Source organism: Trachurus japonicus, chromosome 17 (assembly GCF_045865225.1).
Source record: "Trachurus japonicus isolate A0001 chromosome 17, Traja_1.0".
NCBI lineage: Eukaryota > Metazoa > Chordata > Actinopteri > Carangiformes > Carangidae > Trachurus > Trachurus japonicus.
In genome coordinates, this window is record NC_140923.1 from 35,017,430 (window position 1) to 35,037,521 (window position 20,092).

Consider the following 20,092-nt stretch of genomic DNA (forward strand, 5'->3'; position numbering starts at 1 on the left):
ACTTTGAAAACACACATTACCAGAGAGAGACTAGGAATATTGTTTTTGTGGCTGGAGTACATCCTTTTAAATGATATACATAATGAGTTTATAATATGCATCTGGGCTACCTCCTCTCTACTTTGATGTCTTCCAAATGGCCCGGGTGTCATCAGCAAAACATGTAGGCACTTTCCCGCCTCATTGACTCCCAAATGTATTTTAAATATCATTCCTGGTAACGCAATTATTTAAAACGCTGAACTAAACACTTACTAATGGGGAAAAAGACAGCGACTTCGATAAATTCATTTCTCAAATGGTGGGCATTCATGTTTCTTTTTTCTCTCTCTCTTTCTCTCTCTCTCTTTTCCTCTGTGAAGCGAAGGCAACTCTGATGACAACAAAAAACATCAGCAGTAGTAACACCCCCTGCCCTCACAGCTCCCCGTGGACATATTAAATCTTTGGTTTCCTCACATTACCCACCAGTAGCTGCCTCTCCAAGGTTTTCTGCATTGTGGTCAACCGCCTTCCTCTCCCAAGGCGGCAAGAGGCTGGACATCAGCAACAGCCCTGATGAGAGTGAGGCACTTCATTTATGCAATCATAGGCAATTAGTTCCCTCTGATTATGTGCCTCTTAATGCTGTTTTGAGTACTGTGGCACACAGTAATACAGAAAGAGATTAAACTATAGCCCTCCCTCCACACTGAGCAGTCATTTAATATACTGAGAACATAATGAAATGTACACAGTAATTACAGTAATATTAAATGCTAATGGGTTTGCAATTGGATCTGCTGTTAGTTTAAGACAGAGTGAGAGCACCCAAAGAAAGTCTAAGTTTAGAGCGTCATCATGACATCAGAGCACTCAATTAGCCATCAGGTGTTTCTTATTTTAATGATTTATGTGTTGTTTAATGTTATTTCAATCAGAGGGGGACTGTGTCTGGCCTATGGGTAATTCTTTGCTGGAAAGAGAGCAATTAATATGTAATTTACACATTTCAGCATACACCCAGGGCTTAACAAGAAACAGTCTAAAGTTTCTAATCTAGTGGTAGATTGACTTGGAGGTCACCATGGCAACATAATAAGAGAATGCTTAATTGGCTTAATTTTCTCCAGAGAGGATAGTTGATCCATTACGCATTTGTACTGGTTCTGATTCTCTATGCTTATTCACATTTTCTTAATATCATATTGACTTTGTGGTCCATACAGACACATTAAGCCAGACACACACAGTCTGCTTGAAGACTCTGATGCCATTTAAGCTGATCAGCACTGGTTTGTTTCCACATATATGGCTTAGAAAGGTGCCCTGTTTGCAAATCTTCCCATGGTCTCATCACAACGGCTGATGCTTGGTGGAGAACCTAAATGAATTTATAGAAGTCTGAATTGAACAGTAGCTCCAAACTATTCTGTGGAAGCATGATTACTTTTTCTGTACTCTTTCAGCTCTGAGCCCACTACCTATAATGTATTGTATCGGTCTTTGCAGATTCCAATTGTCTCTCAATGCACTGATCAACACGCAAATAGCCCCCTGTTTCATCATGACAATTGAGAGGTTCATATTTCAACCTAATAGTCCTGTATAACTTTAACCATCTATCACAACCTCATTTCATTGCGGTTGCAGTTAATACGCGCTTCCCTGCCAAGTGGAACATTTTCTAATGATGCACTCTCACACGAAAACAAGGCAAGCCAGTCTGGGTTCTGCATCACTCACTAATGCACCCATCCATAATATGTTCATAGCAGCCTGCCTAAAGGAGACAGCGATGACTACCAGTAGGCATGGGCATGAGAGGGGATATGGAGAAGGGTGCAAGATACAAAACCTAAATGGCCATGATAATCATGAACAAAGTCACTGCCATCAAAGAGTGTATCACCCCCCATAATAACATCTGTAGATTTCCTATCATTACCATGAATACTGGGAAACATCTAAAATGGGTATCTCAACAATAACAGTCAGTGGTTGGAGTCACATCCGAGGGCATTATCTCAGTGAGCCTGTCTTTGTAGGATGTTGATAAGGGTAGCCTAATATGTGTATGTAAAGCCTGATGTAAACACCATCCTAATTAGAGAGACCTTCATCAGTTCCTCCATTTTATGCAGATTGGACTGGTGCAAACGCTAGTGTCATTATCCTGTAATCAAGTACTATTCAGTTGACAGCGCTGTCTTCTAAAAGCCTGATTAGAATGCATAACAAGGACACAATACTGCATTATTTCAGTCACTTTATGTCAATTTTTAAAGTTAAATGAATAATGGAGTTGAGACTGAAGCATCAGAAGTGAGAAATTATATTCTAAAAACAGTCCACAATATTATAATCATTCCATGAAATGTGTAGCCTACCTCTCACATATTATGTGAGATAAATGATGGTTAGTTGAGTCAGAAGTAGGCTCTTCTTTTTCCGCAAACAAAAAAAAAACTAACTTTGATAAACCATAGGTTGTTTTAACAGCCTTTGGTTCTGAAGATATTTCTAAATCCCCAAGACTTATTCAGCTGGGTAAAAAAAAGTTTTGTAGATGGGTTTCAACCATTTGTGGATGGTCATGGTCAGTCAAATGTAGCCTAGGCCCTAGATAGATGTTCTCCTGTTCTCATCTTGTGGGAACCTAACTAGCCTATCACAAGTTAGTTGGTGTCAATCAATTTGCATTTATGTAGGCCAGGTCAGACTAAAAAAAAAAATGTTTTATGGAAAAGCAATACTTTCATTCTGTACCCCTCAAAACACCCCGTGGATGTATTATTTTTGAAAAAATATACCTTTTAATAAATATTCTACATATTCAACCTTTAAATCTTTAGAAGAAGATCAAAAGATTCTGTTCTTACTTTTTGGTTTCGAATTCTCACAGCTACTTTGGATGGAATTTTGGCGGAATTCCAAAAAGTCGTCACAACTGAACAACAACAGGGAACGGAAAGTAGCCAATGCCAGTTCCGGTAGCCATCATTGTTTTTTGCTGGTAACTGTGGGGACATGTAAATATTTGTGTTGCCTGTGGCGGGCTATAGCTACGTAGGCTACTAAAGCGGCTGGCTACAGACAGAGGATATCATGGCAATATAGGTAAGTGTCCTTAAATGGAGCTTAAATGTTTCTAGTTTAACGTTAACAGGTTTGACACAACAAACACAGTGACACCTGCCAGTCGTGCTAGCTTTGAGCAGAGGTTAGCTAGTGTGAGAGGTAACGTTAGGCTAACTTAACTAACTTAAGTGCATCATCTGCGGTGCCGCACTTGGCACAAAATCTAACTCTGAAGGTAAAGTTAAGCCTACATGTAACGTTAGGTAGTTTCTTTTTTTTCCCTGTTCGATGCAAAACTCCTAGGCGTGTCAGAGAAACACCCCGGCTTTACCCCAAAAACAGCCTTATTAGCCATTGCAATGACTTGAGGAGCGGTTGCTAAGTTACCTGTTTTGGCTCGTAGGCTAACGTTACCTTATCAAAACGTTCAGTAATCCAGTAGGTTAGGAGTTATCTACCTAGCAAAACTGAGAGGATGTCGGAAAAAATAAGTCTATTGTCCTTTTATGACTCTGTGGACCTCTTTAGCATCTGGATCAAAATACACAAACCTGGCTATGAGGTAGGCCTATTTAAAGTAAGCTTCATGCCTAGCAGCTACAGCAAAGATAGCATACTTGCCAGTCAATCAGTAGTATGCTGTAGATTTGAACACTTTTTACGTCACCTGGTTTGTGAGTCATTTCAAATGAGTAGCCTTTTATTCAGAAGATAATGTACTGAAGCATTGAGTTTTCTTTCCTAACTGTTACACTGACAACAACACAGTCACCTGGTTAAATCCACACCTGTCAGAGCTGTTACAATATATGCTCTCATTGCAACCCCATTCATTTATTCATCCCCAAATTAATATGTCTGTCAGCTCATTACCATTTGCAGAAGAATAAAAAAGCCTGATGGCTGAAGAAACATGTGAGCTCTGTCCTTTGGCAAACGGCATAATAAGACGAGCCTCTGACATGAGTAATTTTTTATTTTTATTTTTTACCTTTAATATTTTGGATGATTAACTCATCAGTATCCACTAGGCTATAGAATATGTGACTATTGAGCTGCAGCTGTTGTGATCATGTTTTAACATTAATTCCTGCTGCTGAGTTAAAAAAAACAATAAGTAGCTACATTTTAAACAATTAGTTTTTATAACAGATTTTTTGCAAAAACTGCATGAATACAGGTGTGAAAGTCATAGGCTACCTGGCCCTGTGCATGTGGATTATTTTAGCTTTGTGTGGTTAATTTGAACACCAAACTGGTGTTATATCTGCAGCTGATAGCTCTCTGTGCCAATATCATCTTGTGCAATGAGCTTTTGTTGACATCAATGTAATGTAACAGAGTTACGCCATCTAGTGGCTAATGCTGGCGTTTTACTGCTTTTCCCTTCTCTACATGAAATATGACTTAAGAATAAAGAGGAAAAACAGCTTTTGTGCGTTTATTGAAATCACCCAGCTCACAAAGAAATTGATACACGTGGTTGAAAGCCCTTTTTGTGATAGCTTTGTGCCCCCCCCGCCCCTTTTTTTTTCTCCCCCCTCATTTGGAGCTGGTGTACTTGGTGACAGCCTTGGTGCCTTCAGACACGGCGTGCTTCGCCAGCTCCCCGGGCAGCAGCAGCCTCACCGCGGTTTGCACCTCCCTGCTGGTGATGGTGGAGCGCTTATTGTACTGAGCCAGCCGGGACGCCTCCGTGGCAATCCTCTCAAACAGGTCATTCACGAAGGAGTTCATGACGCTCATTGCCCTGCTGGAAATCCCCGTGTCCGGATGAACCTGTGAAAACAGAAAAAGGGGGTAATTAGCTCATGTCACGTTAGTAAAACCGAAGCTCAGCGTAGTTTTCTCTCTCTTCATCCACCTGTTTCAAAACTTTATAGATGTACATGGCGTACGTTTCTCTTCGTTTGGTTTTTCTTTTCGCCTTTTTCTCACTCGAACCTTTTCCCTTCTTTTTGGATACATCGTTAGACATTTTGGCAACGGTGTAACGTGATGATATCAAATGTGTGAAGCAGCTAACGAGTCGCTTCGGAATGATTATTCCATGAGCAGCTGTTCATGTAGCGGCGTTAATTAGCGCCTTATTTAGTTCACCTGCCGTGTGTTTGGACCTGTGCCTCACGACAGGAATATGAGCATTAATTCAGCTCCATTTAACCGTGTGAGTTTTATTTAACTGGGTGTTGTTGCACTCCTGTATAACACTTATAAGGTAATTGGAGGTAACTTTAGAAAATTGTGCCGTTGTAGGTGACGATGACGTCCACTGGGAGGCACACTTGTACCAGATTTAAAGGCTTTAAAAGTGGGGTTGTATACCCACTGTAGGCTTCACTATAATCCACTGCATATCTTCTGTGTAGCTTGTCACAAAATATCTTTGACTTACATCTCAGGGATACATTTAAATATCATAACATTTACCAGTAAACACCTGGAGGCCACATTTGTATAGTCACAGTCAGTGTTTAGGTAAGGCATGGGCCTGTGCTGTTTTCAGATAGATTTATGTACATTGAGGGTACACTTATTAAAAATGTATGGTATTATGAGTATGGGGCTGGATTAAAGTAGGCACTTGCACCAGAGCCCCAGTCCCAAAAGCCCCAGATTAATTTAGTCTGATTTGGTATATGACAATCTGACGAAATGCAGATATGTCTGGGAATTTGCACAATTGAGGTATAGAAGCTTTCTAATACAGAACGACACTGTGTTAATTCCCTATTACCGTATTTTAATCGTGTGAATTAACTCTTTTGTAGCTAAATTTACTCCTATATGGAAGTAATTGGACAAGGACAAGTAATGTTTCAGCATGGTGATAATGACTGCTCCCTTTGTAAAATATGATAAAGGCTCACTCTCAGCATATCCTCAGCACATGAAAAATTCACAGACTATATTTGCAATTTACAATAGCTTCATCAGCTACCACGTCTGTGGTGTTAGCTGGGTGTAGAGATGAGCACAAAGTAGGTTTTGCTCTGAGGCCTCCTAGTGGCTTCATCTGCCCTCTTGATCTGCTCCACAGAGTCCTTTAGGCATTGCTGGTGTCTGACTGTGGTAATGTGGCTCTTTGTATGATAGTGGTGTGCTTACATCATGTGTTTGACCTTGGAAACATCCTGTCTGATTTAAGATTGTCATGCTTACAATTGAGATAAAACAATTTCTGCTCCAGCGCTGGATATTCTTTTTTCTCTTTCTCTCTCTCTACCAGACCGGTCTTTTTGTTTTATTTGGGTTGAAAAGTTTAACATCTAAATTAGCCCATAGAGAGTTAATGTTGTAGTCTCTTAGTATAATGGCACATTAAAGGAGTAACTCGAAACAGCTTTGATTATAAAACATGCAAGCAGCTCCTGCTTTTGTCCACAGTTAGTGTTTTATCTTAAAGAATCCTTTCTATGTTTATTCCCAACACCCACTATGTAACTGCATTTTTCTGTTTTTAAGTTAAACATTATCAATAAAATATACCCTGATACAAACTGTGAAAATATAACCAATAATACAACTGATATATGGTAAATGGACTTGCACTTATATAGCGCTTTTCTAGTCACTCGGACCACTCAAAGCGCTTTACACTGTAATGGTCGCATTCACCCTTTCACACACATTCATACAGCACTGCTCGCAGACAGGCTTTGGAAGATAATCATTCACACACATTCACACAGGGCAGGTGTGGGTTCAGTGTCTTGCCCAAGGACACTTCGACATGCAGACAGGGGGAGCCGGGAATCGAACCGCTGACCTTCCGGTTAGTGAACGACCCGCTCTACCGCCTGAGCCACAGCCTCCCATCTATCCGTCTGATGTGCGATGGTCCTACAGTAGCTCCTTCTACCATCTTTCTACCATTTTTGGTTAAAGTGTTACTGGGTTTCTTATTGAAAAGCTTATATGTTTTAAAAGGTGTTTTCACTCTTATGAAGCAAGGTGTAAGGACACGCCTTCCTGTCTGTCATGCAGTGCAAAACAAACATAAATGCACACAATAGGAAACACATCAGTATTATTTGTTTTGAGGTTTTACTTCTCAGACTTGGGCTTTAACACTTCACAGACCCTCTCATATGCTCCTGGATTTACTAAAGAAAATCACAGATTTGTGTTGATCAGTTGCCATTTGAGTGAGTATTTGGGGGCTAAATCTCCTCATAGATCACAGTCATTTGTGTGTTCAGGGTCTCAGGCTTTTTGTTCCCCTCTCAATTTTCTTCTCTGTAAGTGCACAGCCGATATTGAGCATTTATGCAAGGTCGTTTGCAGCTATTGCCACACACTGAATAGAAGGCATTGGTTGACTGTATTTTGAGGGCCATCTTTTTCTCTGTTGTCTGGCAGATTTCTTCTGTTTGGCTGTTTCATCTGAAGAGAAGATGGCAAAAAAGGTGAGTGTGTGTGCACATCTGCTACCTCTCTACATTTGCTTGCCAGTCACAGAAGAAGAAAATTGTTGGCTGTTCTGTTTATCACAGCCTTTCATATCAACATATTGTTTAAGGCTATGAGGCGTGTTTATTGTTTTATTTCTGAAGGATTTGAAGATTAATAGAACAAAGCTGAGCTTCGTACCTGCAGTGATTATTCTGTAGTTGCTAAATGCACAAATTGTGCCAGTCTTGTAGACAGATATTCCAGTTTGGGGTTTTTAAAAAACATGCGCACACTCTAGAAAATGGAGTAGTGGCTTAGTTGTGATTTGAGCAGTTGAAAACCTTAAAGGGATAGTTCAACATTTTGGCAAATTGGCCCATTGCCATAATCGCTATAGTCATAGCAGTAGGTTCGTTACCTTTTATTTGTCGGTGTAAGCTATTTTTAGAACGGAGGAGCGGAGCGGCAGGCTGCTCAGGGCTGTGCTATGGAGACTAAAGGAATTTCTTGGTTTCCCTCATCAAACTCATCAAATACAAAATCCAAAAACTCCAAAACGCTTTCGTGGACAAGTTGTGACCTGCACATTCACCACGCTATGAGATAATAATGGAACGTTACGAAACGGAGCCGTTTTCGAGGTAAATACAGGGTAAATACAGGGTAAATACAGAGTCTGCTTGCTCAAAAACTGTCCCTGAACGCAACACGCATCAGCGGTTTTGCATGAATTTACCTCTAAAACAGCTCCGTCTCGTAACGTTCCGTTATTATCTCGTAGCGTGGTGATTGTGCAGCTCACAACTTGTCCACGACAGCCTTTTGGAGTTGTTGGATTGTGTATTTGATGAGTTTGATGAGGAAAACCAAGAAATTCCCTTAGCCTCCATAGCATAGCCCTGAGCAGCCTGCTGCTGCGCTCCGCTGTACTAAAAATAGCTTACACCGACAATTAAAGGTAACGAACCTACTGCTATGACTATAGCGATTATAGCAATGGGCCAATTTGCCAAAATGTTGAACTATCCCTTTAAGGAAAAAATATAAATTTGTTGCTCTCCACAGAAAAGTCTGATAACAACATAGATGAAAAATAAACAGGAACACTGGCTGACCTATGGGTTAACTACCTCTGTGAACAAAATAGTTGTTTTGTATTTCTGTTTTGTATGTATTCAAACATCTCCTACTAATTATAAAAAAGGGTACCGTTGCAAATGTGTAGAGCTGCAACAATTAATTGCACAATAATCAATTATTAAATTAACCGTCAACTATTTTGATAATCAAATAACCGGTTTGGGTAGTTTTTTTTTTAAAGAAAAAAAGTCCAAATCTAATTTCAGCTTCTTAAATGTGAATATTTCTGGTTTATTTGTTCCTTTATGACAATAAACTGGGTATCTCTCGACATTTGAAGACGTTTTCTCGTGGTTTGGGAAACACTGATTGACATTTTTCAACATTTTTTAACATTTTATTGACCAAACAACTAATCGATTAATTGTTAAAATAATCGACAGATTAATTGATAATGAAAATAATTGTTAGTTGCAGCCCTACAAATGTGCTTGTGCAAGCTGGTGAAAGAGCTTGGACACCAGGACAGTTGAATCACATCTGTACCTCAGGTTGTATTGCTCCTTCATAGTGGCAACGCTCAACTCTGTGCGTCTATGTTGTGTCTCTGCTGTCTCTCCCTTAACTTCATGATGTATGTGCTTTTAAATGTCGACTGCTTTACTGCCGGGTTCAGTTCTTAGCAGGATAATCTGTCCTGTGAGGTGCTTGCCAACTCTGCATAACTTGGGCATCACAAAGAATGACTCACTGTAATTGCTCCTTTTTAGCTCTATATCATACATGGGCGGTGTGCTTGTCATAGGAAATTTCTCTAGCAATTACAGTGCATTACTTAATACCCAGCATCCTTTACCATCACATGGTGAGAGTGGCAACAGTGTTGATTTTCTGTTGTCACTAGATTCAGATGACTTGTTAAGTTAGCTTCAACTCTTTGAATAATTTGTGACATATTTTTTAAGGCTGACCCAAAAAAATCGAAGCTTCGTTCGGTCAGACGTTACGGCCGCCACTTTTTTGTCACATTTGTTCATTTCTGCCAGAACTAATGTAGTTCAATCAGGACAGACTATTTATGACAAGAGAGCCAGGTTTGAAGATGAAGATGAAATTACATTTATTGTGCACAAAATAAACTTTGGTGCTTAGACCACGGGGTGGAGGCCAGCTGATCTGGGGATGAGAAGCTTGCATCTGAAGAAGTTATATCCCCCCCCCCCCCCCCCCATCAGTCGCCTGATGAGGGAACTTCTCGGTTGAAGATCCAGATTAAGACAGTCTGTATCTTGATAGAGGTGGTGCAGGGGTGAGAGGTGGGCTGAGAGTTTTTCTGAAATGACGGCTGGATGACAGCAGAGAGAGTACTTTTAAATTTGACGCTAATGACTGATTGGTAGAAGAGAAAGAGGATGGCAGACTGTGGTTGAATTATGAGAATAAGGGTGGAGGGAAAAAATAGCGGGAAAACAGGGAAAGGGCTTTGAGGCGTGCTTAAAGAGGAACTAAGCAGGATTTCTCCCGTGGCTATGCTACGTCTCACGGCTGCAACATCGTCCAACCTTGCAACATCAGTGTAAGTTACTCGTTCTCACAAACGCGCTCTGTAACCCCTAATCTTTTGTTTATGATGGTTAAGACAACACAAACACACGCGCCGTAACATCGTTTATGTTATGTAATGTTTCAATTTATTGATTTTTCGCTGGCTTCGTTGTAAACAAATGCACATGGCTGAGAGTAGCATAACCAGAACAGCGGAAAAGCGAGCAGACTTGCATAGTTCCCCTTTAAAGAGATCTTCCTGTCTGAACTTTAGCTTAGCTTCATTTTAACATGCAGAACCTTCTCCTAGATCAGTGGTTCCCAACCTTTTTTGGCTCGTGTCATAACCCCTTTTTGACATGACAAATTTCTGGCGACCCCAGAGAATTATTTTTTTTCTAGAATTTGTTTTTGATCATGTTTGTTATACTGTATTGCAAATACTTAGGCTACTTTCCCCCTACTGCATCCTGGAAGCAGAGTTCTGGTCTGGTTTTGGTGTTGACAAAGGTAGTTTGGTTGGGGACTGTAGTAGAGAATTTATTATGCTCATGGTTGTTTATATTCAGTTTTTTACTCTGTGACAGAAAAGTCAACAGGACAGGGGGGCGTATTAACCTACTGAAACAATGCATATCGCCGCCTGAGGAGGCAGACACCGTCCGTTATTCAATTTTCTCTGTTGCATGTAAACTGGGACAAGGACAGAAGTCCGACTAGACAGCCCACAGTGAGTCACTTGTGCAGTCACGTGATTGTGGCCGTCAATCAAGATGCACTAGCTCAGATATTTTTATATGCTGCATTTTATTTGAACTCAATTTACATTTGAGAAAGTGAGAATACAGTTGTTTAAAGTCCCACTCCCGCGACCCTTTTCGGCCATTTTAAAACCAGCTCATTAGCCATGCACATTAGCAATGTACCTCTGGGGGGTGGGCGGAGACTGCGCTGCTCTGCACCCGCCCAGTCACCTCCTCGCACCCCACCCCCCCGCTTGCTGACAGCTGGACATTGTACAATTACAGATTCAGCGCGTTTAGCGTAAAACTCCACACTGGGATTCGATCCCAGACTGGAACATAGTCCTTGCTCATGGTGCAAGCTGCTCTACCAGGTGAGCTATACCTATTATACCTAGACAGCTACACCGAGCTGTGAAGGCTTTCACCTCTGAGCCAGATGCAGAGCGGGGCGGGAGCTTGTAGCACTAGTGCCCTCCCCTGGAGCTGTGACACCCTCAACTCCAGTCTTCCTGAAACTGCCAGTTCGCGTCTGCCATGGGTTCACAGCAGTTTGAAGGCAGAAAAACTCTGAAATGCAATTTTGCACTTCCTTCTCTGCTGATAAGTGCTCTAACACAAGAAAAATGCCACAGGAACATGTGAAAAGCTCAGAAAACACTATTTTCACGGGAGTGGGTCTTTAAGATTGCGTGGTGTTTTTAATCATAATTTTAAAAAGAATAATAATTGTTTAAAGGTACAATATGTAAGAATGTGGCCAAAATTGTTGCTGCAGTCAAATTCAAAACACAGCAGCGCGTTGTCCCCCCTCCCCTACCCACCAGACTCGAGGTTGCCAGACAGCGACGCGCTAACCTCCGCTCTGCTCACTCACAGTCAGTCTCGATGTCTCAAAGCAGAATAAAAAGCTAAATATTCATCAACAACCTCACTGTTTTATTGCTCTGACTCACAGTAACTACGAGCGGAGTTCACGTCACTCAGGTGATCTGCAAGTTATTGTTACATTACCGCTCCGACGCTGTGTCTGTGTGTGCAGCACTGACACGCACTGACACAGACAGTAACCCCGCATCTACCGGAGCCTTAGTGCATGTTCTTCACACCGTAGATGAGCCAACATATGAGACGTCTTACCGCAGAATAAACGACGCGAGCCACTCCGTTTCTCCTCCACTTTCTGACGTCGGATCATAAAACATGACGACCGGGGCCAGGAGTACTGGCCGGGCCGGACTCCTCTCATGAACCGCTGGCTCCACACGTTCACCATCACTTCATTTACCATTGGCTCCATTTCGCCACATTTCCTCCCTCTTTTCTAACTTTCACTTTGTAATTCTTCCCTTTAGCTTTAGCGTTAGCAGCAGCTCAAACTAACCAGGCTATATGCTCACAACAGCAAGCTGTGTATCAAACGGCAGAGCGACAAGCCGCTTATTTCTACCGTGCGGTATCAAGGAAATATGACCATAATAATCGATAATAGAACACAATCTTTTTTTCACGATCTCGTTTTATCTTTCAGCCATATTTGCAGCTCAGTGGAAGCTAACTGGCAACCCGGAGGCTGAAATGCCACTGATGCTGTGACTGGGAGAAAGTGCTGGGTGGCGACACATGCCAACCATAGAAATTCAAAACATAAACATGATTTGCGGTCTGCAAAAAAATTTTTTTAATGCAAATATTTTGGCTGTAGGATTGTTGTTGGTGAGTTCAGTATGTTATATGAACATTATTCCTCAGTCTCTCTGACATACTAGGATGGTTTTACAGCCAGTTGCTTTAGATTTCTCACATATTGTACCTTTAAAAAATATTTTTATCAGTAATTTTTTAAAATCAATTACTAGACGGTTCAGGCGACCCTGTTTACTGTAAATTCCAGGTGACCCCACGTGGGGTCGTGACCCAAGGTTGGAAAACACTGTCCTAGATCCTAGAAATTTTGTTGTATCAAATTGTTATTTAATTGTTAATTGTTATTTTTATTTTTTATGTGGCATTCATGTCTGCATGCTCATACATATGCTATTGCATATCTAGACTAGTTAAGCTGCAAGACATTGTGCCCATCAGAAATAAATTACGATTAATCTAAAAGCCAGATCTGTTTTTTGGTCTGGAATTTTTTACAACATTAGCTGAGAGCCAAAAGTCAAATTCAAAGGCCCCCCAAAATGAGAGTGCAGTGCTCAGCACCACCTCAAATGTTATCCTCCTTATTAATATTCTCTGCATTATGCCGTGCATTCCACCATCCACTTGAAAGCCAATTACTGTTGAAAGTCCACTGCTTTCATCCTGCAATCTGCAACAACAGGCATGCCTGCTAGTGTGAATTTGGAATTTAAGTTTCCTAATCTTTACACAGGACAGTGGTTACCAAATGTAAAGCATGGAGAGATTTTCTGTTCAGTCGCTGTATATAGAATTTGAATGTCAAATGCAAAATTTATCAAATGCCTATCTCGTGGTATCGTTGAATTAACTCCTCGTCATGGAATGAGACACATCTAAACGGGGACGAACTCTCCTCTCCCAGCAGTAAAAATAAGGGAACATTTAGCCACATTTTTTCAGACAAGACGATTGTCTCATAAACTATATACAATATTTATATACAACCACCACATTCTACAAACTCAGTCCCCGGAGATGACGATTGCTGCTGCTGTCTTGCCTACTGTGTGTTTTTCAGCAAACAAGAAAAGTCAGTTACCTTGATTTTCCCCCTACACTATGCATTTTATATAGTGCTCCCTGATACTCATTAATTTATATATGTCATATTTTATTTCTCACCAATGAACAGAATGTGTCAGACTTGAATTCTGTTGTTGGCAGTAACTTAATTAAATATTTTTGTTTATTTTAATGTGTAACGGCACTGCTTTACCTGTTTGTGTTTGTGATTGAGGACACATTAAAGCCCAGTGACGGTCTCATATGTTAAATGGGCACAGCATCATCCATCACTGTTAAGTGTTTTTTCAGCACAGTAATCATTATCGGTCATGAGTGCAAATACAAAGGAGTGCAGCTGAATCTTGTTCATTCTAAAGTGTTGAAGGTATTAGCCAGCTTTGACTGAAGTATGAACCACTTGTAAATTCAAACATGTTAATTGATTCAAAGGCTTTTTGACTAAGGCCTTGTTCACACTGCCTCTCCAAATTGGATTTTTAGCATATCCAGATTGTATCTAGTTTTCTAATTTTGCCAGAAAAGCTGCTGTAAAAAACACTTGAGATCCGATTTTTACAAATCTAATTCAAACCACATACCGGAGTGTGGTTTCAAATACAATTCTGATCAGGTTTGTACAGATCAGTTTCAATGTGAATGGCTCTACTGCTCAGATGGCATTTCAGAGCTGATAATGTTAAGCGACTGACATGACAAATCATGCAGAATGTCTGCTCTCGCATCCAGAAATTTGAGTGCCACATTGCATCGTCAAACGTCCCCAGAACGTAGTTCCACCAGGTTGCTGTAACATCTTTGCAATTAAAGCTATGGTCTACGATTTGAAAGATTGATCATTATTACAGTATTAACGTCATTTTGATGGTGGTTATGACCCTATAGTATAACCTACACAAAGTGAAGAGCAAAAGGAATGAAAAAAATCCATTCTCCCTCGCGGCTGCAGGCCTGCAGAGAAATTGACCAATAGGAGCCATGTGCATGAGCTGAGCATGGCTCCTATTGGTCAATATCTCTCCCGTTGCCGGTACCGGTGCCAGTTGCCGTCACCACAGACATTACCGGTACAGTACTGGTCCTGTCGGCCTGTCCACTACCGGTGGCGCCGTCAGTACCGGTGCCGAGTAAAGCTCCAGAGCTTGAGGGAGGCTGGTTGGCTGCACGGCCCAGCACAGGGCACTGGTGTGGAGGTGAGACTTGGGCTCTGGAGCTCAGCGGAGCTGCGGTGTGCAGCAGTCTCACCGACACGACCCCATTCATGCTGCAGCGGCGGCACCATTCATCCTATTAGCCATTTTTCTACCACTTCAGTGAGTTTAGAAACATTATTTTAAGGTCGAAAAACTACGTAGTGGAGCTTGAAAAGACAGAGAGGAAGAGGAGATGCAACAAAACGAAAGTAAACATCGGGTCATCGTTTGACCGATGGAGAGAAAGCTCCGCCATGATATGAGCCTGAGTAGCGATGCGGATACAGCTGAGTTTTTGTTGAACAGGTAATGTTTGGTTTTTATTGTGGAAGTTGTGACTTGTTGTGAATTGTTACTCTACATTCAAAGCTGGCGCCGTGTTTGGTTTCTGCTGGCAGGCTTGTTGCTCTGCTCTGCTGAAGGGGGTGTGTCGTTAGGAGGCTCGGAGGGGAGGGACATACGAGCTTGGAGGGGAGGGGTGTGTGTCTGTGTGTGTGTTTCAAATCTTTCTCATCGTCTTTCAAAGAGTAGACCATAGCTTTAACAGACTTTTTTTTGTTTATTAGCAGCCTATGTGCTGCAGCTCCACCACATGATTTGGGACAGACACAAGCACAGTTCACTGTCATCCGTTTTGCTTGTTTGTTTGTTTTCTGGGGGTAGCCTGTTACCATAGAAATCAATGTGGATAAGACACAGGCAATATGGACACGCGCAGATTGAATCTGATCACTTGCAATATGTAATGTGAACAGTCAGTCAGTAAAATCAGATTCTGATCAGATTTGCAAAACAATCAGATTTGGGCTGCAGTCTGAACAAGCCTTAAGAGTCATGCAGGATATATTTAAAGTGTCATGATGTTGTTAGTCATTAGGTAACTCAATTTAGTTTGGACTGCTTTTGATGGATGAAGCAAAGAAAAAAAGGCCAATGTCTTATTATTTTAAAATTTCAGTACTTTGTACAGACATTATTTTCGGTTGACCTATTCTAGCTGGTAGCATTCCCTGTCAGAAAAAAGAGGTGATAGGTGAATTCAAAACCGAAACAGTCACTTCAGGTATCATTTTGCATTTCCTCCAGTGAGCACTTTTCAGATTGCATTTTGACTGTGACAATGCATGGTTGATACTGTGTTTCTCAGAAGTTCATGGATGAAATGGTTTTCATGGTTTTATCAGTTGCATACCTCTGTAGTGTTGTGGGTAACGGTTGCTATGCTGTCTGCGCTTGGTTACCAGGGCAGAATATTGATTTAATCCTCAAGGGCTTTGGTCATATCTGTTCACCTATTGTTATGATAATAAGACATCCCCGGGTAGCCAATGAGTGATAATCTTGTTTGGTCCTGGGAGAAATGAAAAGGTTTCTCAGAATGGTGTGGTGAACTTTTAACCCCAATAAAATCACCAACTCCATTACTGGGTAAGACTGAACCACTCATGTCGTCACACACGATAGCCTTGCACAGCTGTAGCCAGACTGTGAAATGCCTTTGGGATTAGTCTGTCACTCTAAACTACAAAAGAATTGAAATAATTTACCTTTGCAGTCACAGGAAAGGACAAAGCATAAATATCTAAAATCAGATGATGTGTAATTTGATGAATAATAATTAAGGATCGATCTAACCATGTGGTTTGGGTAATTTATTTGCATTTGTCACTAATTTGCATTGTTATGAAAAGATTCAAATATTAACTTCATTACATGTCAGTGCGATAAACATGCAACCTGTGGCATTCTTTTATGCGAGATTGCGAGTAAACATGTTGATGACAGAGAGTGTAGGAGCAGCTCGCAGCATAATACTGGTGAAGGTGGTGTCCAGATTGAGAGACTACCCCTGTGAGCACAGACACACAAGCAAAGCAGCCATTCAGCAGTGGGATGGATCCTGACTACTAAAGAGGAAGAGGGAAAGAGAGGGAGACTGAAAGAGAGAGCGAGAGCAAGAAATGGGGGAGTGGTGGGAGAGAGAGAGAGGAAGCGAAAAAGAGAGTGAAAGGCTCCACACAGCAGAATATAAATCTGTATGTTAACAGGACTAAAGCTGGAGGTTTTCGAAGCGGCTTTAGTGGTTGCACTGGTGGGGGGTGACCATAAAGCATCAAGAGGTGGTCTTCCCTATTAACTGAGGATCTGTGCAAATAAAGAAGTGGGACCCGTGGAAGCCGTGAACGCCGGTTGTCAAGCACAGTGGTGGGTTGGTCGGAGGTCTCTGACCCTCTCATTTTCATTTTTGGAAGAAAAGAGAAGAGCAAAAGAGACACGAGAGAAAAAAGGAAGGTGGCAGCGAGGGACCAGTGAGCCATTTCTCTCTTTATTACCTCCATTCACAAAACCATTGCATCCCATTATCACAGCGATGTAGAGGCATTCTCTCCGATTGGAGGAGGAAGGGTCCCATTGACTGCTTAGGCTTAGCACCTCTCTCCCAACGCTAGCCCTTTTCATTGCAGTCTCCCCCTCATCTCTCGCCTCTATCCTTACGTCTGCTGTTTTCTCTGTTCTTCTCTCTTTTCTTGTCCCTCGTATTCTTGTCCCTTTTCACACCACTCAGGAATCAGGAGGCATTGCGTTTTGGTAGAAGTGGGTGTTCCTGGAGCTGTCATTGTGTTTGGTGCCGCTACAAAGGACAGCTGAGCAGGGAGTGAGAGGGACAGCTTTGGAGATAATAAAATAGCAGCCTGAAAGAAAAGGGGGGACCTGGGACTAGAGGAACAGCTGACAACCACTGGACAGTGAATTGTGATGAAAAGAAAACTGTTACAAAGACTGACAACCATTTTAAGGTAGCTGTTTATTGAGACCATCACCACTTCTTGAGGGAATAAAGAAGCAGTGTGCCAAACCCACACTGCCGGTTGGATTCTGCTATTGCTGTTGCTAAGCAAAGTCTCTAACCTCAAGTTCTTGGGTAGACAGTATTGAGCATCACTCTACAGCCATGAAAGGAAGCTCAGAGGAAAGCATTGAAAGCATCAGGCCCTCCAACCTGCAAGCTTTTGCTAACATATCCACCCTACATGGCATGAGTCACATATTCGCCTATGGGCACATGACATTCCGTCGGTTCCTTTGGACTCTCTCATTCCTGGGTTCTCTAGGCTTACTGATGCTGGTCTGCATGGATCGAGTGTCATATTACCTGGAGTATCCTCACGTCACCAAACTGGACGAGGTGGCGGCGACAAACCTCACCTTCCCATCAGTTACCTTCTGTAACCTCAATGAGTTTCGCTTCTCCAAAATCACCAGAAATGACCTCTATCATGTGGGAGAACTCCTGGCCCTCCTCAATAATAACTACCAAATAGCCAACCCACACTTGGCTGAGCCGGAGGTTCTGGCTGCCCTAAAGGATAAAGCAAATTTCCAGAACTTCAAGCCCAAGCTGTTCAACATGACTGATTTTTATAACCGCACAGGTCATGACATCAGTGATATGCTACTGCAGTGCACCTTTCGAGGAGAGGATTGCTACCCTGTGAACTTCACCACAGTAAGAATTTATTCTTATCTTTACATGCTGCAATTCTGCATGGTACGCCAGCTGTTTTGCTTCCTGCCAGATCTACCAGTTCCTTGTTTTGTGTTCAAATAAGCTGAGACTGAGTTTTAATGTTGCTTGAGCACTATATTTGAGACAAATGTCAGGCTTTAATGCATTGGCCACTGTAAGAGACAGTGTTAATGCTGTGGTTAAGTGTTAGTAGTTACAAAGAGCTGTTTTTGGTGACGTTGCATTGCGTAGGCAACTGTAGTTGTATGCTTGTTGTTTGCGAATCAAAAAACAAACAAACTCTGTGATGTCCTTAAATAAGACCAGAGTTCAAATCAAAGTTTCCTAACAGCCTTTTGCTCTGTTATGAGGTCGGGGTCACTGTGCTGTCTCCTGTACTACTCTACTCTCTTGTTTATGCTAACCTTTCAAAAAATACTTCACACTAGTCACTGAAGACAGTATTAAGTAATTTGGAGAAGGTGCTATGGTACTGGCTCATCACCAAGCATGCAAACATTGTGCTTTGATTCATTCTGTACTCCCTTGTGCCAATCCATCCAATCAAATTCATCTCTTATGAAGTATTATGAAGTATGAATGAAGTTCACTAAACTGTTTAGTTAAGACTTTGAAAATGGATTGCTATACATAACCAAGTCATCTAAATATACACAGTAAGACAGACCTGTCTACTCAGTTGTAGTGATGTGTTGATGAGAATCAGTGGAATACATTTTTTCAATCAGAGGGTGTGGGCCCATTATACTCTCATGAAGATCTTTACTCATTCAACTACTGCACCGGCATTGCACTCAATTTTATGAGATAGAATTGTATATTCTTACAAAGTGGCAGTGAGTATGGGTAGCCCTGAATGTAAAGGTTGGTCAGTCAGTTTGTGTATTTTCTGATTAGAAACAGATCCTTTTGAAGTAAAACTGTGTGAGTTCTGAGGCTTTTAGTGCTACAGTTAAAATCAACGTAATGAAAAATGCCAAGTACAAAGTGTGATTATGTTACTGCTTTCCTGTTTTTTTTTCACTGTGTATCATAATTATTTTACAAAGCTTTTCCCTGTGTTCTCCACTTTTGCTTTTATTCAATGCAGGAAATATTTTTGAGCCGTTTATATCACCATTACCCTATTCTGAGTGAATAACAACCAAAAAGCCGTAGGCAAAGCTCTCCTTATCTCTGTCTGGGTTGTCAATTATTCTGTTTAAACAAGAATACAGTGCTTTGGCCAACCCCCCCCCCCCCCCAAAAAAAGCTAACAAAAACAATAAAGATGCAGCCTTTTATAGCAGTTTATTATTCTTGCTATGTCTGTGTCCTATCGTGTCTTTAATCAACCCTGAAATAAACCCCTGCAGATGGCCACTTTTTAAGTTACTTACTCTATAATCTTCAGATGATCAAAGTTCCTCTCAGCTGTAGGAGGAGATAAAACACAAATTTAATGTTGCTTTTAAGTCTTATTTCTTTTCAATCTCTGTCACAAATATTGTAAATTAGGAATATCTCCATTTACATGTTTGTTTCCAGGCAGCACTCAAGAGTTTCGAGAGAAACAAATCATTCAAGCAAATTGCCGTTGTATTGCTTGATTGAAAATGCTTGTGCTGTTAAATGAGCAAGTAGGAAAATTCAGCAAATGTGGTTATGCTGCAAGTTGTCCTGTTTTTACTGGGAAAATTTAGTTGTCCAGCACACTGTGAACTTTCACCTATTCAAGAACTGCTGGCGTCACACTCGAACAGGCTTGTTGATACCCATCCATCATTGTAGTGTGTTGTTTGGATGAAGTGGTTAGAGCAGTACCACACCAGACTGCGTTGTGCTCTCAGTGGGCA

The 20,092-nt window shown here is 41.3% G+C and overlaps 2 protein-coding genes across 6 annotated transcripts in view; one reads left to right on the top strand and one right to left on the bottom strand.

The window, feature by feature from the left end:
• Positions 1-4,585: 4,585 nt before the first annotated feature.
• On the bottom strand, positions 4,586-5,105 carry h2bk1 (H2B.K variant histone 1). The gene is made up of 2 exons (XM_085804235.1): positions 4,925-5,105; positions 4,586-4,839 (listed from the first exon to the last, which is right to left on the bottom strand). The coding sequence occupies exons 1-2, from the start codon at positions 5,036-5,038 to the stop codon at positions 4,603-4,605; spliced, it is 351 nt and encodes a 116-aa protein (XP_085660361.1). The 5' UTR covers positions 5,039-5,105; the 3' UTR covers positions 4,586-4,602.
• An 11,560-nt stretch (positions 5,106-16,665) lies between these two features.
• The window catches only part of asic1c (acid-sensing (proton-gated) ion channel 1c), a 96,093-nt gene continuing 92,666 nt past the window's right edge, over positions 16,666-20,092 (top strand). For 3 of the 5 annotated variants that reach the window (XM_085805629.1, XM_085805631.1, XM_085805630.1), the window contains exon 1: positions 16,723-18,236. In XM_085805629.1, coding sequence (XP_085661755.1) covers positions 17,682-18,236 — 555 coding nt within the window. In that variant the 5' untranslated portion in view covers positions 16,723-17,681. Of the gene's footprint in view, positions 18,237-20,092 lie in introns of all 5 variants that reach the window. The other 2 variants (XM_085805634.1, XM_085805632.1) reach the window with 2 other exon arrangements.

Bases quoted from the DNA above. Each gene is read 5' to 3' on its own strand.
- h2bk1 (XM_085804235.1), bottom strand. From the start codon at position 5,038: ATGTCTAACGATGTATCCAAAAAGAAGGGAAAAGGTTCGAGTGAGAAA. The intron at 4,840-4,924 runs GTGGATGAAGAG...CTGTTTTCACAG, and splicing joins TCTATAAAGTTTTGAAACAG to GTTCATCCGGACACGGGGAT.